The 27,772-nt window shown below is 47.7% G+C and overlaps 1 protein-coding gene across 1 annotated transcript in view; it reads left to right on the forward strand.

Annotated features, from left to right (window-relative positions):
• Positions 1-2,538: 2,538 nt before the first annotated feature.
• Positions 2,539-27,772, forward strand: part of KIF26A (kinesin family member 26A) — a 99,898-nt gene continuing 74,664 nt past the window's right edge. Inside the window, exons 1-2 of the mRNA XM_084287592.1 lie at positions 2,539-2,662; positions 2,849-3,094. Coding sequence (XP_084143718.1) covers positions 2,609-2,662; positions 2,849-3,094 — 300 coding nt within the window. The 5' untranslated portion in view covers positions 2,539-2,608. The remainder of the gene's footprint in view (positions 2,663-2,848; positions 3,095-27,772) is intronic.

Here is a 27,772-nt window from a genome sequence, read left to right on the forward strand (position 1 = left end):
CTCCTCGCTCTCACCCCGGAGTAGGAAAAAGGAGGAGGGAAAGAAGAAAAAAAAAAAAAAAAGAAAGAAAAGAAAAGAAAAAAAAACACACCCTAAACCCACCCAGCAGCCGATGGGGGCAGGCGGGAGGCTCGCAGTGCGGGCTCCTGGCCAGCGGGCGGTGGGAGCCCCCTCGATGGCCGGCGGCGGGGCAGCAGGGCGCTGCCGGCCCGGCGCACCCGGGGGGCCGGGGGGGCGCTGAGCGGGGCTCGCACCGCGCTCGCTCGGTGCCGCCGGAGGAGGGTTGGGGGGTGGGGGGGTGGGGGTTTGGAGAAATTGGGGAGGGGGGAGAGAGGCACGGAGAGCGGCACGGAGAGGCGGGGAGGCTGGCGGAACTGCCCGGCTGCTGGCCGCCTCGCCCCGGCTGCGCGCATCCTGGTAGATGAAGGAGTAACTCGCCCGCGTCTGGCTTTTTTTTTCTTTTTTCATTTTTTTTTTCATTTTTTTTTAAGGGGTAACAAGGGGTGTTGGCTATTTTATCCTGCCCCCCCCCTCTTTTTTTTTTTTTTTCTTTTTCCCCCGCTGCGTGCATCCAAACACATCGCCTCCGCTCAGGGAGCCGGATATCTCCACCCCCCCCCCTCAAAAAAAAAACCACAAAACTATGGCTTTTCCAAAACCTCCCGATGCCTCCAACGCCCCGAGGAAAAACCCCAGCCTGCTGGAGATAGGAGCCCTCTGCTTGGACTCGGAGATCATCTTCGGCTTCACCAGCCACCTCCTGCGGAGGAAAGCCAAGGTAGGGGGGCCTCGCCCCGGCTGGAGACCGGGCGGGGGGGGGGGGGGGGGGGGCGCTGCTTGCCTTGCCCCCGGCCGGCTCTCGGGGAGGACGAGCACAAAGTTGGCGATGCGAAGTTGTCGGCTGCCGCTCCGGGGCGGGTTTCAGCACCACGAACAGTCCTGGAAGCTCCGCGGAGGGGCGCGGGGGCTCCGCGCTCCCCGCCCGCTCCCGGGGGCTGCTCCCCCCCGGGCACCGCGGCGGCTTCGGAGCGGGCGCGGGGCGCACGGCGGCTCGGCGCTCCCGGCAGGGTTTTGGGGTTTTTTAATAGGGAAAGGAGTGGCTTAGCCCGGCTGCACGGCTCAGCCCCAGCTGCGGTGGGGAGCGCATGCCATTAGCCCCCGCCGCCGCCCCGTCCGACCTGCGGGGCGCGGGGTTTGGGGGGGTCTTCCCCGGGCGCACGAAGTGTCGGAGCCCCGCAGAGCCCCCCTTGTGACCGTGCTACCCCCCCCGCTGTCCCCATTTGCCCCCTCGGGGTTGAGCAGCGGGGACCGTGCAGCCCCCGGGGGCGGCTCCCACCTCCCGGTCCCTGCTCTTCGCCTCCTCTCCCAAACTTTACCGAGGCTCCGAGGGGCGCTGCGGGGGCGTACGGGGCGCACACGGCCACAGCCCCCCCGGGGACACGCACCCATTTAGTTGGGGAGGGGGGTGGGGGCACCCTTCAAACACCTGCTGGGCAGCGCCAGGAAAGTTTAAGCAGCCGAAGAAGGTGTCCCTAGGCGCGGGGGGATGCACTGATTTTCAGACAAATCCTTGCCCCACTCCGTGCTCAGATCACCGCGGCACCGACCCCTCGGTGAGGGGCAGAAAGCTGGGAGCTGCCCCCGGTGTCCCCCCCGCTTCGACCCGCACCGGGGCCGTGCCGGTGGCGCTGCGGGGCCGGCAGGTGGCGCCCTGGTCACGGCGACGGTGGCGGCGGCGACAGGAGCGGGGCTGAGCCCCGCGGAGCTCGGGCACGTCCCGGCCCTGCCCCGCCTGCGCTCCCCGGGGGGCGGCGGGCACCGCGCCGGCACCGGGACCGGGCAGCCTTGGGGAGGGGGGTGGGTGATGAAAAGCGGCGCCTGGTGCCCTCTCTGGGGAGAAAAACTTAAAAAAATGAGATAAAATAAAAATAAAAAGTGCCAGCTACACGAGCCGGGGCGGCAGCCAAGCAGACAATTAGCTGCTAACGTTAATTTCTCCATCTGGCGGGGGCATCCCGAGGAGGGGCTGCGGAGCCGGCACCGGGGGTCCCGGGTGGCTGCCCGCCTGCGGAGGGGGGGGTCCGGGCCCCGCTGCGCCCCCCCAGCTCCTGAGGAACCCGAGGTTTAGGTGTGCAACTTGGGTCGAGCCGCTTTAGGTTTCATAGGGTCACTGCGAAAAGACATCCCCTCTCCTCCCAAAAAAAAAAATAAAACCCAAATCCCAGCCCGCCCCGTGCCGGCCCCGCTCACCCCACCCCACCCACCGCGCCCAGCCCCTCCTCCCCTGCCGGGCGAGCACTTTTGCAGCTTTTTTTCCGACGTGCTCCCGTGCTCCGCGTCCTTCCCCGGGCCGCCGTGGGGAGCTCGCTGCGCCTCCCTCTCCCTCCCCAAAGCCGGCTCCTTGGGCAGCATGGCAGGCAGCATCACCTAGCGCCCTGCGCGGCGGCCCGGACGGAGGGGGGCAGCGACGAGATCACCCCCGAGACCTCCCAAAAGTCTCCTTTCCCCCACCTGCCCGCGGCCCCCGAGCCCCACCATGGGCCGGCCGCGCCGCCGGGCTCCGCAGCGCCCGCAGTAGCGGAGCGGGGGCTGCCCCCCAAAGCCCACCATGAGCACGGCCACCGGCAGGAAGGGGCCGGCAGCCGAGAGCCGCGCACCGGGGGTGAGTTGTAGCAGCGCTCCTCCTCTCCTTTCCTTTCCCTTAATTTAACTTTAGGGTGAGTTTTCATCCTTTTTAATATATATATATTTTTTTTTCTTACTTTCCCCGGAGGGAGGGTGGGAATGGGGTCCCCCCCCACCCCGCCCCATGCGATGCGGGGCTCTCAGCTCTCTCCTCTCTCCGCAGGTGGCGGAGGGGAGCGCGGTGCGGGAGCTCTCCCCGAGGAAGAGGCCGGCGGCCGCCGCCGAGGAGCGCTGCGCCAGCCGCCCGCCGCCCGAGGGCGCGGGGGCCGCCGCCGGCACCGAGCCGCGGCCGCTGGAGCGGGCGGCGGCGGCCGGGGGCTGGTGCCGGAGCTGCCAGGCTCAGCTGGCCGAGCTGCGGAGGCAGGCGGCGAGGCTGGCGGCCGGAGGCTGCCCTCCCAACGCCCCGCCGGTAAGTGAGTGCAGCCCGGGTAAGGGGAGGGAGGCCGGGACTCCCCTTCTCCGGTCTCTTTAGGGGAGCGGAAAGTTGGAGGGGGTGCGGGTTGAGCGGGGATGGAGGGGCTGCCGCAGGCTCAGCACGGGTTTGTGGGCACCGGCTGCAGGCAAATAGCCCCCCGAGGACGGATTTGGGACCTTGAGATGATGGGTTTGAGGTGGGCTCGACAGCGCGGGGCCGTCGGGTTTGCGGGATCCCCGCTGCTCTGTCCCGGTGTCACCCCGGGGAGCCGGGGCTGGGGCTTTCCCGTGCCCCGGGGGGGCTCTGGCAGCCCCTGGGGGAAGGTTTGGCAGAGCGGAGCTCCGACACGCAGAGCTGCACGTGTGTGCGCTCGGCAGCGCAGTTCTTCTTTCTTTATCGGAGCTCTTTAGTATCGTTGCTCCTCTCCCTTCAGTAAGCACGTGAAAAGCTTTTAAAAGGAGAGGCAGGTGGAAAAAAACACAGGGCCTTGACACCTGGGGAGATCCTCGGGGTTAGCTGGCGGGGCAGAGAGCAGCAGAAGACGCTGTGGTTCTGGTTCAGGGCACAGAAAGTGTGTGCTGGGTTTTTGATAACATTTGGAAGTAACGCATTGTTTTCCAAACAATGCTTATCGGGATGTTTGCAAGAACGGGGGGGGGAGGGTCTGAAGAGGAAGCCAAACCCTATTGACCTTCATTTTCATTCAAAGAGTTCCTGTATGATCTACAGAATTCCCATTGAATCTAAATATAGGTTTGTTTGGGAGTGCATTGTAGAGCAGTGTCCGAACGCGCCACCAGGTTCATATTCTCAGGCCTGATCCAGAGCCCTTTGAAATCAACAGGAGCCTCCTTAGTGACTCGCAGGGTTGGGAGGGAGCACTCTTTTCCACGGTGTGAAAGGTCCCACATCTCACCTCACTGAAGTCAGGACCCCTGGACCTGTTGGTTTCTGGATTGCCAGTGGAAATAAGTTTTGTTTTGTGTCGTACAGTGCCTGCTGCAAGGGGGTGCACACAAAAAGCCCCCTTCCCATCCCTGCAGCGGGCTCTTTGCAGTGATGGGAGCGAGCAGCATCCTGCCCTGAGTGGGTCCCACAGGTGTTAGGGTGAGGAGGGTGGCGAGCAGGGGGCTGATTGTGTGGTCTCCTCCCTGCCAGTCCCAGGGGGCTTCCTCCATAAGCCCTCGATGATGGGTAAATTAATCCCCCTTTTCTGCAGGGTTTTGAGGCACGCTAAGGAAAGTAATGAAATTGTCATCATCGCGGTGGCAGAGCCTTGACAGACTTAGTCACGGAGTAACAGATACCTGCAGGTTACTTAGTGAGTAGCACACAGACAGTCAAATTTCTTCAAAAATCCATCTTCCGACAAGTGTGAGACCTCTAGCCTTAATTGCAAGCTCGGAAACCCACTAATCCAGGCTGGCGAGCGGCTCCTCAGGAAGGAAGAGGCAGTGACCAGCCCCGCTTACTGCCTTCTGAGTGTGAAGTAGGTTAGCAGGAGATAACAGTCAGTGGTTCGGATACTCAGCTGCTGCGAATTGGCCTTGCAGTGGGAATCTGATGCAATAAGCTGGCAGTTTGAGCACTCTGTAATGTCTGTGCCAGAAAGGCAGCTTGTGTTGGTTTTTTTTTTTTTTTTTTCCTTTCTTGTTTAATTATATAACAAGACGCCTGAAACAGCAGCTCCGCTCCGTAACAGCTTCGTGCCCATACAATAAAAGTCCAGAGTTTCTCATAAGCTCTTCTAAAGTACTGTCGAAGGGAGCAGCTCCTGGCTGAGCAAACACCAGAAGGCTGCTGCTTGGAGCACGCTGCTCTCTCAAAGGAGCTGTGTCCTTTGCCATAATAGTGGCGGGGATCTTTCAGCAGAGATTCAGCAAGGTTTCCACACCTGGTTCAAAACCCTTTGGAAAGGTGGGTGGGTGCCTCAGAGATGAAAGAAGGGCTAGTTTCCTGCTGTTGATATCTGTACTGATGAAAGAGAGAAGTTGTATTCTTATGCGTGGGGCAGCTGACAAGGGATTGAATTCACATTAGAATAAAAAGCCAAGATGCTGTTTGCAGTCTGCAGGGATAACAAATCTAATTGCTCGAGAGGGCTATGATTCATCCAGTTTATATGTTGCTGTCCTTTCAATTAGACATATTTAAAATATATAAGTAATTTAAAGTTTCGGTGCTCAGATGTTGTGCATTGATTACAGAATACTGTTAGTTGTTTGGGTCTTTTTAAAGTCCTCCAAATCTCTGTTGACAGATGGTATAAAGATATACCTCTTTGCTTATGCTAAAACTCCTCAGCGATTCTCTTAAATGCAAGATTTACTGCACCCTCCACCGTCGATTCCCTTCTTCTCACTGCTGCTGTCTTTACAGTTTGCTGCCACAGTGAGGCCTATGAGCGAATGAAAATGTGATTTTTCACCCAGCAAGGATGAGAAAAAAAAAACAAAACAAAACACAAAAACAACAAAACAAACAACAAGGTTTAATCTTAAATTATTCCAGATTAGCATTGTGGTGCTGCAGTATCAGCATCTGTTTCTGGGTCATATACTGAAATACTGGAGGAGAAAAAAGAAAAAAAGGTGCCTTGGTTTATCCCTAATTAAAAGTTTGGTGTGTGCCTTGCAGGCTGTGTCCCTGGGGAGCTGGTAATGGATCCCCAAGCTCTTCCTCCCAGGGCTCTGGCTGGAGGCGAGGCCAGGTCGATGTGCCTGGACGTTGCTGCTGTTGGCAGCTGTGGGGCCGTGGCTGGGAAATGAGTTGGTGGTCTCTGCCTCGCTCCCAGTTGGCAAGGAGCCTTGTCGCAAAACCACCACAACAATTACCGCTAATTGGCATCATTGTTGGCAGTTTCACAAGAGAGGCTGAGTGACTGAATGAGGATGTAGATTAAATTAGTAATAATAATACTTAGCACCTAAAATCTTCGCAGTACTTCACAAATGCTAATTAATTAATTTGCGCGGTGCCCCTGCTCAGTAAACCCAAACGTGCTGCCGTTTCTGAAGAGGTGTGCACTGGTACGAGGCATACGTCTCCATGGGGAAGGGGACAGGCAGGGACTGTCCGACGTGGGAGATGTGCTGCTGCATCGCTGGAGCTAAACTCCGTGCTCCCTCCTGTGCTGGCATGGCCTTAGGGAGGTGCAGCACCCCAGAAATAGCAGATCCCTTGTGGGTAGGGGACAAAAAGTCTCTTGATATGAGAAATGTGCACGCTAATGCAGCTACATCCACAGAGGGCTTTTCTTCTGGTGGTAGTATTTTGGTTGTAAAAAAGGGGAACAGTTACACCTACTTAAACTGGAATAAGAGCTTAGTAGTGATTTAAAAAAACAAAACAAAAACAACAGAGGAGGCCAAGATCACAGGAAGTTTTCTTTGGAGGCGATCAGCAAGGAGTTCACTGTTCCTCTCTGCCTGGGGGTTCAGGCACCTCATTTTGGCTGTCCCCAGCCTGAGCAGCACGTGCTGTACCTGCTGCCAGGGCAGGTGGTGCTAGTGGCAGCAGCAGGGAATGGGGAGGCACATCTATTGCACTGTGACTCCAGTTCGGCCAAGTTGTTCCAGTCTCAGTTTTTGAGAGCTTCTTTTCTTGCCTGTTGCACAGTGTTACATGAGGCACACCACTGAAAGGCACTCCGAGACAAAGGAGTGAGTGCATGCAGTTTACTGCTGGTGGGATGGAGAACATCCTCTGATAACTTAAAAACCCCAAATCCTGTGTTCTTTGCGTTCCTAGTTGACCCGGTAAGCCATGGTTGGGTACAAAGACGCATCTTGCAAATCCTGGTTTTGAGAGAGTGTTGGTGACCAGGACAGGCCGTGCCTTTGGCTGCTAACGAGCTGTGAATCATTTGAGGGAGCTAAGCAAGTCCTAGCCCGCCGTGTCCTTGGCAGGGCTCCGTGATACACCAGCTCAAGACGGAGGAAGCCCTGGCTTTCCTGGAAGAAGGGGAGGAGAGCAGAGGCTTTAGGCATGCTGTTTGCACTGGCGTGTCTCAGCTGTGCTCCCACACCTGCTTCTTACCAAAGCGATGGTCTCTTGGTACACCTGTGTGCTGCTGATTGCATCGCCTGAATGGGAAATGAAGAGCAAAGTTTTGGGAACAGCATACGCTTTCCTGTGGGTTTCTCACCTGTGCTAGTGGATGCTTTGCTCAGCTCCTGGCCCTCCCTGTGCCTCTTCACTGATCCCAGGTGTTCCTCTCTGTTGCTTGATGGTAAGAGGCAGCAGGTTCCCCGTCCTTGGGGGATGCACACCCCCTGTTTGACCGGGAGTGAGATAATATTCCCTGGCCACCTGGCTTCTGCCGAACAATTAGTAGCTGGTTGGTCCTGCACAGCTTTTCTCAGACTAGTTTGTGGCAGTTCTTGGCCCCTACTCTGAGTCTCCCACCTCAAATTCAGATCTTTTGACAGGTTCAAAAGCTGTTGAGGAGGGCCGGCAGCAAGGAGGATGGGGGAAGGGCAACGTTGCTGCTCTTACTGCTTTGGAAAAGGAGGCTAAAAGGACTGTGGTCCTGATGTGCAGGGGCCAGGTGTGCTTTGTTACTCCCACCTTGGCTGCTCTGACAGCAGGGTGTCAGCAGGAATAGGAGTAAGGAGAGCTCCCTGACCTCTGATCCCTGACCTCTGGTACCCGTCTCCTTGCTGTTGTGTGGACTTTTGTGTGCTTCAGAAGCCAGGAGCCTGTGCTGCTCACAGAGGAGCCTGGCAGTGAGTTTTGTGTCTGTGCAAGGACACTGCGAGCTCGTGGCTCCCTGAAATAGCAAGGTTTTCAGAGTACCTGTACATTTCTCTCAACGTCTGAGGTGTATATGGAAGATGCCTAAACTTTGAGAAGCAAGCCCTGACTTCTTGTGGAGTTTTTCTTCCCATGCTCCCTACTTTCTGTTGATGTGTCAGCCCAGTCTGTTGAGTGGCAGGATCACCTGGAATCCGAGAGCCCTCTATTACATAAGGGCTGTTTTCCTTTTCATGGGAGGCCTTTCTCTTACTGGTTTGACGTGGAGAAGGGATGCTGAGTGGGAGAATCATGCCTTTTACAGATTCCTCTGTAGAGGAATTGAGTTTTCAGGACTCTTTACAAGCACTAAGTGCACCTTAAACCGTTCTATATTTAACACTTCAAAAATGCATAAGTGGAAAAGTAAGGTCTCAGTTAATAAATATGAAACTACAGGGCATTTTTTTGAGATGCACTTTTAATATTTAATTCTGTGAGAGAGACTCTTGCAGAGACTTGGCTAGTGGAGTGCTTGAGGCTATGAGCTCAGATGTGGATTGCAGGTATGTTTTGCAGCCTAATAAAGGGGTTAGTGACAACGCCGTGTCAAATGTGTTGACATGAGCCCTTTGCTTCCTTCAGCCAGTGCAGCAGTCCCCGTGCTGCATGCTAGGCTGTGGAAAGTAATCGTAATGAGTTTACTTTAGACATCTAGGATTTTCAAGCATGCCCTTTTAAAATACAGGTGAGCAGGATTACCTCGCTGTACAGGTGCTGGAGGCGATAGACCTCCTCACTGGGGGATCTGAAGTGGGGGAGCGGGGATTGCGCAATTAGCTCGAGGTACTGCGGTCTCCCGGCTAGCTGGGGGTAATTAGTACTGCTGCGGTCTCTGCAGCTAATGCCTTCAGCACCCTGCCCTATTAGGGGAAAGGGAGGAAACGCTTAAACCATTTCAAAATCCCAGGGGGTGGAAAAGAGCATCTGCTGCTAACATCTGAGGTTACTTTGAACCTGTTGAAATATGTAGTCGCTGCTTTATTGTTTTTGCCAAGAGTTTCCACCTACAGTGATCCCAGCCTCTGACTTTCACGGGGAGGTTGTAGGAGGCAGTAGTCATCTGCCTCCCCCGTGGCCCACAGCAGCTGATAGTGGCTTCTCCTCTGGGCCTGACAGTGCAGAGTGTTGGAGTGGGACAGCTGAAACCACAAAGAGATTTGTCTTTTCCAAGTCTAGGATCACCCACCACGTACATGGTTGCTGCTTGGGAATTCTACCACTGATTCTCCCTCCTTGGAGATCCTCAAAAGCCCTCTGGATGTGGTCCTGTGCAGCCTGCTATGGGTGCTCTGCTTGAGCAGAGTTTGGACCAGGTGGCCTCCAGAGGTCCCTGCCAACCTTAATCATTCTGTCAGCCTGCAGTAACTGCCCTCTGTGGGTCTGAATCCTTTCTCCCCACTGTGAGGATGCTGATGTGAAGAAGAGCCAGCTAGTCCCTGGGTTTTCAGCTAGCTGATGAGCAAGTTGTGAAAAGTGAGTGGAGATTTTGTTCCACCTGGTGCAGAGGAGGAAAATCTATTTGGAACTGCATGTGTGTCCCGTGGAAGACTTTTCTATGATGATTGTGTTGTCTTTCTCAAAATTGTATTGCCTTCATGAACTGGGTCTGTTTGGGTATTATTCACATTGAGCATGTAATTTGGGACTATCATATCCTGATTTAAAAAAAAAAAAAAAAAAAAAAAGACTTACTGGAAATTTATGGAATTAGATTAGTCTGAATTTGTCTCCCTGTCTTCTGACTTTATACTCGCAACATTGGAATAACTCTTTTGTACTTAAATTTCTGGTATATCCCTGAATGGAAAGCATCTTCAGGAACACAGGAGTCTTGTCTCTGTTAACTGGCTATGCACGTAATCAGGAACAGGCTGATTTCTTTTATGAGTGCTTACTAATTGTGTATAATATTTCAGATGAGTGCCTAATAGGAGAAAAACTTGGGCCTTAACTTGCATGAGAATCGGGTCTCCCACTGCCTTTGCCATCAGGAGGAATTGTTCAGACACTGGATAGGGATGTAAGTCCTGAATGTAATTCCTAGGTCTGTCACTGCCTTTGTGTATAAATCTGGACAAGGTGGCTTATATATATGAGCTTAACTTCCCATTTGTCCAGCAGAGAAAGAATTTTTCTATCTTTTGTCTGTTTCTCATAAAAACTTTTTTTCGATGTGGACTCTCTTGCTGTTTGCTGGTACAACATTGAGCATCATCGTCTATTGCTCTTAGGGGGGCTGACTGCTCTTGTAATACACATAACAAGGAGGAATAATAATAAATAATAATACAGAGAAATACAGCAAACAGTGGACTTGCAAATGAACTTTCAGGTTGTGTGTAACCAGGGGCAGGGGATTTGAGGTGGGGAATCTCTGCAGCAGCAGAAAGAGCAAAGAAAGCCAGGGGCTTCAGATAATCCATGAAGATAGTAACAGGGACTCCTGAAAATTGCCAGTTCTCCAGGGGGGAGCATTGAGGCTGTGGAAGGTGCTGCAGAGGATATCCAGGCGAAGTGGAGCCTGCTTAAGTAGCAGGTATCAGATCAGCTCAGGGAGTGTGGATTAGAGAGCTATCGATGGTATCTAAAAGGGGCTTATCTGCATACTGCGCTGTGCGTCCCCATGATGAAACCAGAAAGCTGCCTTGGGGAAATGTGGTGTGTCCTTGCAGGAAATCGGGGAACTCTTCAGTGGCTTCAGCACGTCCTGCTGCTGTTTAAGTTTATGCCAAAGTGTGTTACTCGTTAGTTTTTCATTAAAAATATTTTATTTTTAAATGGGGGGGGGGGAAAGAAGGGAAAGCTTTGTAGAGAAACCCCAAAGAAAAGCTTCAAATGATTATTCCAGGTGAAGGGGAGGGGGCAATGCCACTTTGCAGAAGCAATATATTCCTTAGGATAAATTTAAGTAAAAGCAAACTTTTGGTGCATAGTTCTTTGGACCAACTTCTTTGCTTTGAAGCTAAATGAAGGCGTAGTTGACAGATCTTCATTTTCATCTTGGAAAAAAAATTTATCTGGTATAAATAAGCCTACCTATTTTAGGCAACATTGTTGTATGTTCTTCTTGTCACTAAGAGTCTGACTGTTGGGTTCATTACCCTAATATAGAGTGAATCAGCGAAATCTCAGCACTTGCTCAGAAAGGAAAAAAAAAAAAAGGTTTAGGTGCACTCAATTATCCTTCTTTCTGAGTCAGGCCTTAAAATCAGTCTTTGATCAGCATTCCTGGAATTTGGCAGGCTGCTCTGAGCTTCTGCTGGGGCTGGGCCAGTATTACCATATGTCAATACCTGTGCAGCATTGATTGAAATGCTGGGCAGCTGTGGGAAAATGATCAATTTTCATTTAGCTCTTAGCAAATCTTCCCCTGCTATTGCTGAGGGATTTTATGCTGCTGGGTGAATAGGATGGGAAGTGTTCTGTACAAAGCTGAAATGTGATACTTCTGGCTAGGCTGGGCATTGACTGGCTTTCAGCATTAACTGCAAAAGTGAAGTATTAGTCCTAGTTCTCACAGCCTTCAAAAGATTATGTTTAAATGTGTTTCCTGTTTTACCACAACACACAACTTGTTACAGCATAGTTTGTGTTGCTGTCAGTGTGTGTAGATTGATCAGTGCTGGTTATACTGTAAATGGGCAGCATTTGGCTTTGTGCTTGGAGTTATTTGGGAAGCTAGGTGTAGTCAGTTTGCATTGTATGCTTTATTGCCTTATGCTGTTCCTATTTCATTGTGTGTGGTAGTGTGTATTTACTCCTTTTGGCATTATTGCTACCCTCCTGGATCTCAGAGTACAGCAGTTTCCTAGTGTTTCATAACAGTTTCAAAAAGCTTCTGTGTAACTTCATGAAATGAAGGTGTTTTTTTTTTTTTCAGGGTTTGCCTGCTGCTTTTGCATCTTACTTGGTTCCTGAGCAGTTCAGAGGTGGTGGCTGTGCCCATGGTTCATTACACAGCCCTTGGCAGAGCGGTGCCGCTCTGTGTTCAGAGATCAGCCTGCTGGGGTGCCTGAGGTCAGTGGCACCATGGTGGACCTGTGGTATGTGTCCAGTTCCCATGCCAAAAGAGGGCCATGGGGAGTTCTTGTCACCTCCAGACTGCACTCTGGCTCCTGGGACTCTTTGTGATGTGGCAGTCCTAACAGCTGCCTGGAATATGAAGCAAGTAGCTCATATGATCAGGAAATCTGTCCATCCTTTTTTCAATTCCTTTACTGCTTTTGGGTCATCTGTAGAGGAACTGGTCTCTCTCTCCTGCTCAGTGTGGTGAAAGCATTCAGCTCTTCCCTTGGTAGCACTTGGGTCCTCATTGAGTGCTGCTGGATGAAATATGCTGGTGTTGCGACAGACCCCCTCTTTAACACCAAATTGTCTGGAGTGCGTCGTGTAAAAGCAACTGCTTGTATCTACTGCCCAGCTGCAGCCAGGCTATAGCAAACAATGGCACAGTTCCCGGGAGGAAAAGTGGCTGGGAGCCAAACCTTATAAATATACTTTGTCTGTGGAGTCCTTAGTTGATGCTGGTGTGGAAGCAGCTCCAGAAGCCAAGACCGCTGAGAGGCCTGGGCAACCAGTCACCAGCCCAGACTGGGAGCATCCCACATGGCCTGTTTCAGAAAAGTAAATGATTTTCAGCTGCAATAAATAGTCAGCAGAAGTTGGATGGATCTGGCCTGTGTTCAGCAGATAAAGCTTGGCTGATGATGCCAGAGCTCTTGACATCTAAATGACTGAAGAAAGTGTAGGGAAATAGTTGAGCGTGCTAATCCACGGCAGCCAGAGCAAGGGGGATTTCGCTTTCCATGTGGAGAGTCTGCTTGGGATGAGTGTGAAGAGCATGTGGATTGGGTTTATGTGGCAAGGTTTTGGTAGTGGAGGGGCTGCAGGGGTGGCCTCTGTGAGCAGAGCCCAGCAGCTGCCCCGTGTCAGATCAGAGCCAGCTCCAAAAGGGACCTGCTGCTGGCCAGAGCTGAGCCAGTGAGCGATGCTGGTTGGGTCTCTGGGAGAGCAGATTGAAGAAGGAAAAAAAATAAAAAAATGCTGTGCAACTGCAGCTAGGAGAGAGGAGTGAGAAGCAGCCCTGCAGATCAGTGCAGCAGGAGGGCTGGAGGCAAGCAGCAGCAGTTCCCCTGCAGCCTGTGGAGAGGCCCCTGGTGGAGCAGGCTGTCCCCCTGCAGCCCATGGGTCCCACATGGAGCAGATCTCCACGCTGCAGCCCCCCCATGGGTGGAGGAGCCCCTGGTGGAGCAGGTGGATGTGGCCTGGAGGAGGCTGTGGCCCATGGAGAATCCCTGCAGGAGCAGGCCCCGGGCTGGAGCTGCAGCCCGTGGAGAGGAGCCCACGCAGGAGCAGGGGGTCTGGGGGGAGCTGCTGCCCACCCGTGGGGGACTCGTGCTGGAGCAGTTTGCTCCTGGGGCATGGATCCCGTGGTACAGAGCCGTGTGGGAAGAGCTACTGCCTGTGGGCAGCCCCTGCAGGCTCAGTTTGGGAAGGACGGCATCCTGTGGGAGGGACCCCACGTGGAGCAGGGGCAGGGAAGGACCACGAAGGATCAGTGGAGACAAAGCATCAGGGGCTGACCTCAGCCCACATGCTCTGTTCCCTTGTGCTGCCTGGGGGCAGGACATAGAAGAGGGTGGATGGGGGGAAGGTGTTTGTAGATTGCTTTTATTTTCTCACTGCTCTAGTCTGCTAGTGATAGGCAATAAATTACATTAATCTATGCTAAGTCAGTTTTGCATGTGATGATAACTGGTAGGTGAGCTCCCTGCTCTTATCTCCATCCCTGAGGCCTTTCCATCATATTGCCTCCCCTTTCCATTTGAGGAGTGGGTGTGAGAGAGCAGTTGTGGTGGACTTCAGCTGCCCAGCAGGGTAAAACCACTGCAGCATGCCGACCACTTCCAATGTTGGGCTCTGTGTTAAAGCATCAGAGTTGTCTTGGTGCTTTGGCCTGGATTTAGTAAAAGTGAGTGCTGAGTGTTAGGAAAAGGAAGTTTGGCTGACCTGGGTATTATTTAAGAAGTGTTAGCCATGCTTTGATAATGCATTGCTTTTGTACTGAACATGTGTTGTGTAGGGACCTATGTTTTTCCATTGCGAGAACTGATGCTCCAGTAACAGAGAGGAAACCAGGCTGGATCTCTGATATAGTCACCACATAATCCCCAGGTGTATGCCCTAATGCTGGGTGTGTTGTGAGGAAGAGAGGTGTTCCCATACTTGTCTGGCCCAGGCCATCTGGTCCCATGGAAGCAGTCATTAGTGATGAGAAATCAAGCCCTACAATTTGCCCTACAAGATGTGTAAGAACCCTAGTAGGGATCCAAAGTGGCATTTGAAGGATGAGGCAAGGCACAAGGGTGTTTGCCACTGTCACTTCAGGGCAATGCCAGTGCTCCTTTGCTGGTAGGCAGGTAGATGGGAGGGCTGGTTTGTCCCAAATACTACTTTGAGAAATGTCTTAGCCTTAATAAGAACTATGGGTGTTGGCAGAGCTTTTGTAAGCTATCTTGAAACCTATTCTGTGGGTGAAACACAGGCCAGGGTTTGGCCTGTAACTGTTTTGCCTGTAGCTTGTAATTAAATATAAAGCTAAACCCAGACTCTCCAGTTAACATATTCACATCTTAGTGTAGCTTGTGTAACCGTGAACGCAGAAGTGAGCTGTTCTGCTGTCTTTGGAAGATTTTGATGCAAAGAAAGGGTACATTTGACATTCCTCCAACAAGCTCCACGAGGGTGATTTTGTGTGAATGATTGAGTGGCATGGAAGCTGTGTAAGATATTGTCCATTTGTGGGTTTTGTAAAGAGGAGATATAGTTGAAGTACTTTATAATATGCAGAGTCTCAGTGGTCTGCTGAGAGTGCTTCCTTAAGCAATTACCTGTAAGAATAAAATAAAAAGCATTTATTATTGATACTCACATTCCACATATTAAGAAATATTTCTTCTGATATTGTTAATTTTTTATTTGTAGGCTCCAAAGGAGCGTAGAGTAAGACAAATGTGATCGGGGAAGAAAAATATATGAGTTAATGTATTAAGTTTACATATTTTTCATTTGATGGATTTATGGTTTTTAATTACACCTTCATGTCTTGCATTGGGATCCCTGGGGGCCCTTTCTGAATTTCATGCTTATACTCTTATAAATATGAGATGCTTTAACCTGCCACCTTCTGCATTCTTACTGCTGCTTGACTGACCTCTGGTGAAGTTATTTTTTTTATTCCGGTTTAAAATTTGAGACACCAGCAAACAGCTAAACAATTAGAAAACATTTATGTGATTTAGGATTTCTCAGCCTGATATGTTGTACCTGTGAATCCCAGGCTGTGAATGGGTTTCTCTGCTGCTTTTTTGCACAGCAGGGTGGACTTCGTGCTCGGCATTTGCAAGTCTGTTCAGCAGTAGCAGCACCCCAGCCTCAGCTTATGCATTTACTGGCTCCCTCAGGGCTGTTTGGCAGTGGAAAGTCATGTCTTTGCTAACAACCCTTTGTGAAGCCATGGCTAGATCTAGGGAAGAATGTCTTCAGAAATACATGTACGTAGTCCTGACTCAGGCTGTACGTCTCTTTACTTCTGTCTTCAGTTACCTACAGCACTGGATTCTCATTCAACAACAGTTTGCATCGTGGTTCATTTCTTGGAAGTGGAATTGGAATTTCCACATGTGTTAACAGGTGGAAAATGAAGCCTGTTGGCACTGTGTGGTTTCAGTTGATTGACACCAGTGAAACAGCATTGGATCAATGTGTTTATTTCAAATTAGTTTCTCTACATCCTCTTTAGCAGCACATCCTCTTCATTTTTCTGTTCAGGGGGAATATGATTAGCTGTGTTGGGGACAGACAGTAATGACTGGATGTAGTTTATCCACATCTAATGGCAGTTCATCTAAGAGGCAAACAACTCAGACTGATAATACACAAACTTTCTAAAAGATGTTTGCCTTTGGACTGATGCTGAGTGTGAATATTCAGCCCAACCAGTGGCATTTGAAAGCAGTTGAAGTAAGAGGGGGTATCTAGAGGTGTTGCTTTTAGGAAGGCAGTGAAAGGACACCTGAAGAACAGAGTTGATGCTGCACCAGCGTTATAGTATCTGAGCCCCTTTTCTCAGATTCATGTTCTGTATGCTTTTATTATTCTGGTCATGACTGCTCCTAAAGAGCAAAACAGCTCTGATTTCTGCTCAAAAGAATTTAGTTGGGTTGTGGCATCCTATTGCCAAGTCTTTTGATGACATGGAAGATGTGTTATGTGCAGGGCTGGCTTTTCAGACCCACCTCAAGTTCTTCACTGGGCTTTTTATTACTGTAGGAAGGCTTGATGCTTGTAGGATTGGGTGCAATGAAAAGTAGACAGGTAAAGAACTGCAATGCAGAATAGAGGTAAACGCTTGACCCTGGGAAATGAACACAAGTGAGAATACAAAAGCATTATTCTGATGATGCTTTGGAAAATCTTCTATTTTTCTGTATTTTCTTGTAGTTTTTATTTCAGTTCTTATTGCTGGCCCAGGTTTGGTCTGATTTTCTTTCCTTTTGTCACTGGAACAGCAGCCCTGTTTGCTGGTGTTGGGAAGTAGTCCAGGGCATCTCCTCTGCTTTCTGAAGGCTGTAGTCCAGCTTTCTGTGGAGGCAGAGAAAGGTCTGGTGCAGAAGCTCACCTCATTTAAGCATAAGGCTACAGAAGCAGCTTATCCACATCTACAGGAGTGAGCTGAAAAACGTCTGTGATTGTTCAACAAGAAAAAAATGTAGATCTACTGAGTGAAAAATCTGCTTCTTTCTATGCCTTGACAAGATCCTTTAAGTCTGTGGAAGAGCAAAGAGTTAAGATAATCCTGATCTTACAGAGGAGTTAACCCAGAGTCTTGTATCTCAGCTGAGTACAATGCAGGAGTGTCATCACTGTGAGATTAGAATAAGCTTCATTATCTTCAAAGACTGTTTACTTAATGGTTTGGAAGCTCTGTTTGTAGGTAGAGGTAGGAAATGTCCTCAGGCAGGCAGGAGCTGATAGCGTTAAATAGAGCAGCAATGTTTCTCCTTGCATCTTTACATCATGTGTGTGCTTCTCCCAGCCTGCTGGCTGCCCCTGCTCTTGTGTACACCATCAGTGTGGAGGTCTTTAAGAGACTGCCAAGGTAATTTGGGATGCTCAGCACTGAGCCCAAGCTGTCTCTTTGTAGCTTTTGGATTATTTATTCTATGTCCTAGCACCTGAGGCCTTCATAGGTTAATTATGTGGTCAGTCTTTAGCCTCTGGTTTGTGTTTTAATTTTTTTTTTCTTCTGTCATCTGCCTGTTATTTTCTTCCAAATTTCTGTGAATCTTCAGGGGAGATGTGCTTGCAGGGCATACACCTGAGTGCCCATTGCATGTTTATCTGGGGAACAATGGGTAATAAAGGAGAAGGGAGCTGGGTATGCTGCTTTTTGGTGTTGGGCTACCAGTGGTGAGTCTTGTGGTGTGATGGATGTGGGACATGTGTCACTGTGTGTCACTGGCTCTGCTGGGAGTCCCATTCTGTCACGGGAAGGAGTTGTGGAGATAAACATCCCTTCTGAAACCCTAAAGTGGTAACCACCTGAGGAATCAACTTCTGCAAATCCTGGGACAATACCACTTGTATTTTTCTTACAAATATACATCAATACCTTTTCCTTAAAACGTTGGTTAGAGATCTTTTAAAATCTCTGAGTAGAGCAGTGCTACCTAGCTTTGGATATTCCAGCTATCGCTTGTAGTCACGTAGAAGAAGATATGAAGTTGTTTTGAGCCTTTGGAGGCTCCTTGTGCAGGACTTGGATCTTTTCTGTTGTCCCATCCGCAGAGTGCCTTTTGATGGCAGTGAAGTCACTTCTAATCTCTAGTACAATTTGTGCAGCCTGCTTTGTAAAAGCTGCAATAAATTTAATTTGGAATCTATTGGGATATGTAAACGTGTCCCACATGCAAGTGTTTAGCTCTTCCATTTTTCTCATGAGAACATTACTGTAAAAGTGGTTTTAAAAGCAAATTTGTGCCTCCTTGGCACTTTTTTTTTTTTTTTTTTTTTTTAAAAGACAAAGCAGAGATGCAGTGTTTTAGGCAGATATATTTTTGTTCCCAGCTGTTTTGAATGCTCATTTGATGTTAAGTCTTTGTTCAATCCAGTCCTATGTCATTAATGACTCTGGAGTAAGTAGGTATGCAGAGCCGGAGGAAATCCTGTTTCATATGTTCCTATTCTAGGAGACCCTCAGAAAGACTAACAATAATGCTGCTTGGTGAGGTAATGGGTAAACATAGTAAGAAATAAAAACGTGCTTACTCCTTACTGAAGCAGAAAAATAGCTTATAAAGCATAATGTTGACTTTGATACGTGTAGATAATCTGACCTGCTTCAGTCTGTGGATTAAGACATGAGCTACAGCCGTCAAAACAGGAGAACCTGTCCCTCTGGTTGTAAAGGAGTTGTCAGCAAATGTAAATGAGAATTAAAAAGAGGTGGGAGCCCAGTCATAACCCAGCGAAGTCATTTTAAAGGCTCGTTTTGACTTCAGTGGTCAGTTAATTCCTGTCTGAGGTGGAGGGGCATGTTGCGCAGCTCAGCACTGCGTGTTATCACAAGTCTGATTTCGGTTGCAGTGACAGGGTGGGTGGTGCACAGAGAAGCTCTCGTGAAACATCAGGTTTTTACCTGTTCATGTGCCTTTTGAGACACTGGGGGAAACTGAAAATGTGGACTTCTCCTTCCCTTTGTTGAGGGAAGTTTAGTAGGAGAGAAGTATTTGTTTTCAAGAAGTGTTTTCATAGGAGGGCAAATTTCTTCATCAGGTTCTTCAGGAAGTCAAAGCTGGATTTAGAGCTTTTGATCCTGGTCAGTATGTAGAAAAACAGGATGAGATTTTGGTAGAAGTTTTGGGAAACGGACTTTTATTTTTTATTTTTAGAAGAAAACATAAAACTGCATGATTTTTCTTGAGCCAGATTCTGTAGTAGCTTGTGTGAGCACAGTGGAACATCCTAACTCCAGCCTACTGTCACTGTCTGTGCTATGGACTTCCCTAGGGGCTAGGGCAAGTCAACTAGCAGTACAGACTTAGATGTATTTACCTATTTCACATATGCATCACTTACATTTAGGCAACGCACTAATATGCATACCAGACCTGTGTAGTTGGTATTCCTTATATTGCATCATTTTTTTATGTGCGTTACTCTGGTGCATACACTCAACTATAGTGCCAATCTCACTGTACCTTCATATTTTTGACTGTGAAACAGCAGTGATGCCTTTACTTTGAGGAAGTAGGCAAAGTCGTACTTGTGGCACACCTTAAGATCACTTAGAGGTTATTAGCTTATTTAAATATTGGATATTTATCTTGTTTTGCTTTATTTGATTTCTTAAATGTCAGCTGCTATGAATTTAGGATTTGCCTCTCTTGCTTGGGGAATGTCAGCTGAAGAGAAGGCAGTGGATGTGCTAAAAGCCTTGCTCCCCGAAGAATTTGGTTTGCAGTGTTTTTAGCTGGGGAGAAAGCTCAGTGACAGCTGCCCTTGGCTTTTCCTTTTCTTTTTCTTTTTTTCCCCTAAAAGTTGCCATCTTACACTGTTTAATGTTGAAAACACTGCAACACGTTTACCTGTGCAATGCCTTCCAGGCGGTGAGAGAGAACTGAGGAATGAGAGCAAGCCTGAGTGTGCAGTTGGCTGGCTCTTGGCTGACCTAAGCTGATGGCTCTGTGTGCAATCCTGATCTCTGCCTGCTTGAAAGAGCTCCTGATGCAACTGCCTGTGTGATTCCTTTTGACTCATGGGCATGTGCCTTCCCACCTCATTGGTGGGTGCAGCTACTTTCAGTGCTTTTAGCTCTCCTACTGTGCTTCTGGAAAGGATGACCCGACCAGGAAGCCTTGTCCTAAGTACAGAGAACTCCTCCCTGATGCTGGGAGGGAGCTGGACTGCCTGCTTATATCGTCCATAGAGGAGCAGGCAGTCATGACTCCCTGATGTGAACGGTGGTTCTCGGTGAAGTATTTAGGCTAAGGGGGTGAAGGAATGAATATGCATTGGGTGCCACAAGCCTGCAACTGACTGGTGGAAAGTGCATAGGAAAAACTGCTTTGTAATTCATACTTGCAGCCTCTCCCTCCCTTGGGAGCCCGATAACTGCATTACTGGCTCCAAGATGCAGAAGGGAGGGAAACTGTCCACGAACAGCTGCTTTCCAGAAACGCTTGAGATCAGAGTCTAATGAGCGTGTATCACCTCTAGTGTATCTTGCTTGTTTCAGGTTATGTTGTGATGGCAGTCCTGATCATTATCTCATATTAATTTTCTAGAGCATGATGTATGTGGATACACCTACTGCACTCAGATTTCACTGTGAGATTAGAGACATGTTTAGGAAATTAGTAATGAGAGAAAAACGCGTAATTAAAAATGGTATCAGTTTGGAAGCTCATCCATCTTCAGCCAGCTTTCTGGAAGAGAAAGGAGTCTTACACAATGCTTAGTGGTGGGAAAACGCATTTGGCTCTCTACATTTTAAACAGGAAGGAACTATTTAAATGACAGACTTACAATAGTAATCAGGGCATTTACTTGGGAACATTGGGTTGCGTATTGTAGCTGTGTGATGCTGAGGTAACTCAAACTGTATAAAGTTTAGAAGGATCTCATTATATTTGTTTTAATGATGCCTTCAGACAATTATTTTGATTTATTTGGGCCCTTTATAAAGTAATTGGGTCCTTGGACTGAAAACAACTTTTGTATTTTGAGATAGCCACTATTTAACATATGTAAATCTGACTATAATGTTACGAGGTTGCACAGTTAACAATTTATTTGTTTCCTGAGATGTGCAATTTTATATGAAATGTCTTAAATTCAGTATGCAACAGAATTTTAGCACTTCATCCCCAATGACCATTATAAAATTGCCATATGCCTAAAAATGTGCTCAGCACAACTGTGATTCTTCTGACTCTGAATTTTCTCTCATTTTATGAAGGGATCCTTAGATCAGAATAAAATTACTCTTTTTCAGCAGTAGGATAAACACCATTTGGTTATATATAGTTCATTATAAAATACCACTTATACAGATTTCAAACAGTACACATAGTTTGTTTGCGTTCTTTATGCCATTTTCATGAGCAGTTAACAGTAATGTTGTCTTTTTTTTGGTCATGATACGTTCATAAATTTTGTTATCTTTCTCTTTGGTCCAACTTAGAAACACCCAAAAAAACTGAAGCAGATGTCAGAGCAATAACCAGGTGTACATTGTAGTACTTAGCAAAGTTGTAATTGCTGCAGGGATGTTTCCTAGTTAATGGATCTGTTTATTAAGCGGTTCTATCTGTTGTGTCTTGCTCAGGAACTTACCTTACATATGGTATTTTGGGGCTGAATCTGGGTATGTTATCTAGCAACAACCTCAGAATAACCTTGCTGAGGGAAGTACTTCTTCAATTGCATTTTATGAGGTATAGTCTACAAAACTGCTGAATGGCTTGGCGTGCAGAGCTCTGTGTAACTTGTGAGTTTTGGTAAACTCATTAAATTTTCTAGAGTTACAAGTTTGAAACAAGGGGGTCTAGACCCAGCTGGGCCTCTGAATGTGACCAATATGTAAATATTTATCCTTGTTGACTCTGTAAGCACTCTGTTGTAACACCAGGCAAGGAGGGGGGTAGTTGGTGACAGGCAGGACGGCTCTGTCTTCAGCTCCAGAGCAAGAGCAGAGCATTTTGGGGTGGCTCTTGGGTGGCTGACTGTTAGAGACGATGGCTGCTGTTAGCTTGGGAGCACAGCAGGCAAGAAAGGTGTGGCCAAAACAGCTTGCAGAAGACAAGCAGTTCTCAGTGGTGCTTGGGGTGGGAAGCTGTTAAGTTGGTGGCCAAGGGACCTTGTGTCTGGGAGCTGGAGGTCAGCAGCAGTGATGGAGAGTGGTGGCAGCTCCCCAGCGTTCCCTGTAACATTCACCCATGGAGGACTGGCCTTCCTGGAGGGGTGTGAGAGGCAGCGTGGTCTTTTGGATACTCCTGTGGAGACTGTGCTGTTGTGGATGGAATGGGGAAATGTGGATGTAGTCCAAGGTTGTTCACAGCTGCCCTGTGCTTTAAGCCCAGAAGCAACTACATGGTATGAAGAGGGGACCCTCGGTCATGTTCTTATGCAGTACTGCAGGTTTGGACCCAGGCCAGGCCCTGGAGCCAGGACTGGGTCTTTTATGAGCAATATTATGTATTGATGGAATAAAGAGAGAAAATCTTTTCCTAGTAATTAAATAATTGCTTCCCTGATGAAAGGACCCAACATCTGGCTCTTGTGCTCCATGTACTTTGTCATGTAGATGTAACTGTTTGCTTTGTTCCTGGCAGTAACGTTAGGTTATTAATGTATGAAGCTGTTTCCAGGTCAGTGGAAAACTGCATATAAATCCTGATTACATGTAGTTGATTGTCTTTAACTCTTTATAAGATATAATTAGTGTCCAGTAATCATATTGTGGTGCTGTTGCTGTGATTACACTGGTAGTTAGTGTGCAGCACAATTCTGGTTTTATAGAGTGGAGCTAATGTTAGCTTGATTAAAATAAAGGATAAATATCAGCCTGTGGTGTTGGCCAGTTCATTTTCTCACCTTTCTGCAGGCCAGTTTCATTGACTCCTGCAGTTCTGAGATGTGACTGCCTGCTGCCGAGTGGATTCAGATTAAAAAGCTGTGATTTTTTTTTTTTTTTAATATGTGGAGCCACTTTCAGTAACAGTGTCTATGATGGGAGGGAAGCAGTGGATTGCAGCAGGGTCTTCAAGGACAGTGACTTGGTACAGTGCTAGTGCCTAGAAATGTTTTGATCCTATTGTAATGAATAGCTGCTAGTTCCTGTTGTTGTTTCTGTTTTGATTGAGTGCCCAGCCGGTGTATGGTGGAGATAGGATGTTAGGGCAGGGAAGGGAAGTAACTGTCAAAAGTGCATCTCCCTTAGGAAAACAAGAATGTGGAGGCACAGTAGAGTTGGGGCTTAAATAGCACTTATTTTTCCTTGGTTTTCGTAGTGCACTGATTGTACGCAGTTTTCCACATGTTGGGTAATGGAAAGTTGGCCCTAGAGGAAGTTACTTTGTAATTCAAGTTTGGGATTATAAAATCAATCACTGTTGGGTCACTAATTGGTGTGGAAGATAGGAATTTCCTATACAGTATGCTAACTTCATTGTTTTTTTGGCAGTGTGTGCACAGTGGGCTGTTACAGCGATATTCTTTCCTGGTTCTGTTGTTAACTCAGGAAAAGCATCAGGTCATTTATAGCTACACCCAGATTGCCTTTTTTTTTTTTTTTTTGTTTCAGAAGAGTTAGGAGGAGGGGGAAGTTTGATGTCATGTAGAAATCTGCATGTGTTGTACGAAGTTTGTTTTCATCTGTCTGTGGCATAATAGCAAAGCTTGGCAGTCATATAGTAATCGTGAAGATTGATTGCTCTTGGTGTTAAGCATCTCGCATCTCTGAGTTTATGTCAACACAAGCCTTCTTCCAGCAGCAGCATCTGGCTCATTGGCAAGAGCTGCGGGCAGTTGTTCTGATTGCTCTGGAGATGCCTCTGGCTGTCATGTGGCTGCTGCCTTGGCCGTGCTGCTTTGTTATTCTAGCTGGTCCCATTTTCATTTATTTATTTTTTTGGCTTACCTTTGATTCTGATGAATTGCTCTTGAGATTGTGGTCTTGAATAAATCTTGCCTAAGTTCCTTGTGCAGGGACTTCCATGATATGATGATGTTAATTTATTTCATTGAGTGCTGATTGAAGCTGGAGCAGTAACATCCCAGTCTGTGCCTTCTGTGCAGGTTTTTTCTGTGAATCACAGCATCAGTCTTGTGAAGTAAAACACATTTTTGAGCATATCCTGCATGATAGATTTCTCTGAGACTAGAGTTGCAGGGGTAAATCAAATATTACCAGTACACAGCTGGTGTTCGGGATGGTGCTCTCTCCTAATCTTGGAGTCCTACAGTCAACCACTCGGATTTCTCAACTTGATTATATGGAGCAAAGTTTCTGGCCTCGCTGATATAAACTATCTTGGGAGCAAAGAACAGCATGTGTCAGCTCAGGATTTACATCACCTCAAGTGCTGTTGCTGCCTGTTTGATGGTATGTTTTTATTCATAGTACTTTAAAAACATGATTCTTTCAGAAGTACCGTGGCTTTGAAAAACGTGTAGGCTCAAGTAAAAGTGAATGTTTCTTAAAACACTGAAGTTCCTATTTACATTAAATAGGCCTATCAGGGTCATTGCCTCTTCTGGTTGAAATTATCAGGGCTGTGATGTGCAGGAGGCCAGACAAGATGGTTATCTTCACCAGCCTTAAGCTCTAATGATCTGTAGAACTGCTTCAGCACTGTCCACAGTTGGAGCTGTTTGACTAGCTGTCAAATTTTATAAGGATGTTAGCAAGGGATGATTACACACAATTTTCTGGTTTTAAATGTATATTTACATCTGTAATCATAATAATAAGGCACCCTGGGTGGCATGTGTGGTGTTTTTCTGGTGACTTACTGCAAATTTGATATAACGTTATCTATTGCCACAAAACTTGATTTTAAAACAAAGGGGAAATTTGCACATAAATCTGACTCATCACCCAGCAACTGCAAACATGCACTTCAGGTTCACTTTATAGAGTCACAGAATATCCTGAATTGGAATGGACCCACAAGGATCATTGAGTGCAACTCTTGGCTCTGCACAGGACCACCCAAAAATCAGCCCACGTGTCTGAGAGCGGTGTCCAAATGCTGCTTGAGCTCTGACAGGCTCCCTGCTGTGACTGCTGCCCTGGGGAGCTGGTCCCTGAGCCCAGCCACCCTCTGGGTGCAGAACCTGTCCCTAACCCCCAGCCTGACCCTCCCCTGTCCCAGCTCCATGCCGTCCCCTCGGGTCCTGTCGCTGTCCCCAGAGAGCAGAGCTCAGCGCCTGCCCCTCCGCTCCCCTCGTGAGGGAGCTGCAGGCCGCCATGAGGCCTCCCCTCAGCCTGCCCTGCTCGGGGCTGAACAACCAAGGGGCCTCAGCTGCTCCTTGTGCATCCTCCCCTCCAGGCCCTTCACCACCTCTGTAGCCCTCCCCTGGGCACTCTCTAACAGTTTTGTGTCTTATTTTATGTTTTGTGGTGCCCCAGACTGGCCGCAGGGGCTCAGAGCAGGCCAGTCCCTCCCCTCCCCGGCCAGCAGCACCGTGCCTGATGCACCCCAGGGTGCAGTTGTGCCTTTCTGGCTGCCAGGACATGCTGCTGGCTCATGTTCAATTTGCTGTCAACCAGAACCCCCAGATCTCTTTTCATGGGGCCGCTCTCTAGCCTCTGGTGCCCCAGTCTGTACAGGTATTCAGGACTGAAGGTGCAGAATCCAGCACTTGTTTGTGTTAAACTTTGTACGTTTGACTGGCCAGCCCTTTAATTTGTCAAGATATCTCTGCAAGACCTTTCGACCCTAGAAGGAGTCAACAGCTTCTCCTAATTCAGTGTCATCTGCAAATTTATCTTGGTGTACTTTTCTCTTGCACTCAAGTCATTGAAGAGAACTGTCCCCAAAATGGAGCCCCGTGGAACTCCACTAGTGACTGGCTGCCAGCGTGATGTAACCTCGTTTAATATAACCGTTTGAGGTCAACCTGTTCACCCGTAATAATTCGTATTTTTCTGTATGCTGGATACTTTGTCCAGAAGGATACTGCAAGAAACAGCATCGAAAGCTTTTCTGAAATCCAAAAAGATTACGTCAGCTGGTTTCCCTTGGCCAACTAGGTGGGTGATCTTATCATAAAAGGAAATTAAGTTTGTTAAACAGAACTTTCCCCTTGTGAACCCATGTTGGCTGTTACCAACGGCTGTGTTGACTTTCAGGTGGTTTTTGGTAACTGTCAGAATAATCTCCATAATTTTACCAGGCACTGAAGTGTGACTGATAGGCCTGTAATTACCAGGGTCTTTTTTCTTGCTCTTCTTGAAAATTGGAACGTTTATCAGCTTCCAGTTGATTGGGATCTTTCCAGGTTCCCAAGACTGTTTAAAAATAAAATAATTGAGGGAGGTCTTGTGATGACATCAGCCAGCTCTTTGAGTACCTTGGGATGAATCCCATCAGTCCCCATAGACTTATATGTATCCAGATGGAGCAGCAAATCCCACACAAGTTCAGGGTTGACTGGGAGTTAGTTGTTATCACAGTCATGGTCCTCCATCTTGGGGTTCATCAGTGTTGAAGATGGGTGAAGAAGGCATTCAATGTTTTACTTTATCTACCTCCTTGTGTGAGGTGACCATCCTCATCAAGTAATGGACCAATGGTATCTGTGGTTCTCCTTTTGCTGTTAACATATAAAAAAAAACAAAAACAAAAACAACAAAAAAAAACAGCTGCCATTATGAAAAGGAAAAACATGTTGGTGAAGGAGTGTTTGTTGTTGATTTGAAATTAGGAATGGGGATACATGAATTTAGGAGGGAAATGCTGACTTGGTATTCGGTATGAATGTTGTCATCGCTTTCCTTAGGGCCCAAGTCTCACTGGGGCTGTAATTTCTCTTCTTAAAAGAAACCTTTCCTCCTCTGTACTTGGCCTTTTCCTGCAGGGGATGAGGAAGCTTCTCTTCCAAATGTTTCAGAACACAAAATAACCACATGTATTATGTAGCACCTTCAATTGAATGAAAGTATAAATGTATCCTGTGATGTTAAGCATTGTCTGTATTTGTGGAATTTCTATGGATGTGACATTAGATACCATAAATGTTTAAGAGCCCTGTAAGCGTGACTGGTAGGGTGAGCTAGAGTCTTTCATCTCTTAGCTGCTCGTTTTAATAGGATCTGGCTTGAAGAGTGCTGAAAGTTGTTGCCAGGTGTCTGATTGCTTCTATGTCTCAGGAGATAAAACTTTTTTTGTGAGGAGCCTGAAAGAGTTTACAGAGGTATTTTAGCCAGCCACCTATGGGCACGTCTACATGTATGTGTATTTTAATGTGTTCATATCTCATGTTGTAACAGAGCTTATTAACTTTTCTTTCAAGATGCCCTGAGTATGGGTAGAGTGGCTTTTCGTCTGCTTGTGGGTATAACTGTTGATTTATGTTTGTAGAAGAGACACCTTAGGCAGAGGGAGTTGCTTTTCTTTGATTATACCAACCCTCTGTGTGGGGAGGGGTTGCACAACCATCCTGCAGGTTTTGGAGGACCTCACTGGGGCTTCTCACCCTTGCTGCCATAAGGATTATAGGATCACAATATTGTTGCCCTGCTGGGCTGAGGGGAGAGTGAAATAAAAAAGGCAATTTCTGGCTTGTTATTTAGGTTGCACAGAGAATTTACAGTGCCTTTCAGTGATCCTGTTAGGTGTTTTAAAGGTACAAGGCTGGATACATGCTTTCTTGTTTACAACACAGTATAGCCACTGTAAGGCTTGTGTTAGAAGTGAGTTGTGCATAAGCATTATCTAACAGCGTTCTGGTAAGAGCTGTTGGAGAACAGTAAGATCAACAAAAGCAGCAACAACAGTACCTTACTCTTAATAACCTTACTACTAATTCTGTTCTTACTATGTTTTTTACACAGTGTCTTACTGTGACGCTGCTACTGTCTCATGGTCCACAATGTAGTAGGTGCTGAACTTTTTGTCTAAAGAAACTGTTGATATAGGAGAAGCATGTAAGTAAACTACAGTCACAGAACACATGGGTATTTGAAGTTTTCAAGGTTTTCAAGAGCTCTTTAAAAAGCTGTATCTTATCATTCTTTGTTCAGTGTATACATTTGAGTTTTTGATATCTCCATCCCTACGTCTCTTTTTTTTTTTTTTTTTTTTT

This window comes from Netta rufina (genome assembly GCF_964035555.1).
Source record: "Netta rufina genome assembly, chromosome: 5".
Lineage (NCBI taxonomy): Eukaryota > Metazoa > Chordata > Aves > Anseriformes > Anatidae > Netta > Netta rufina.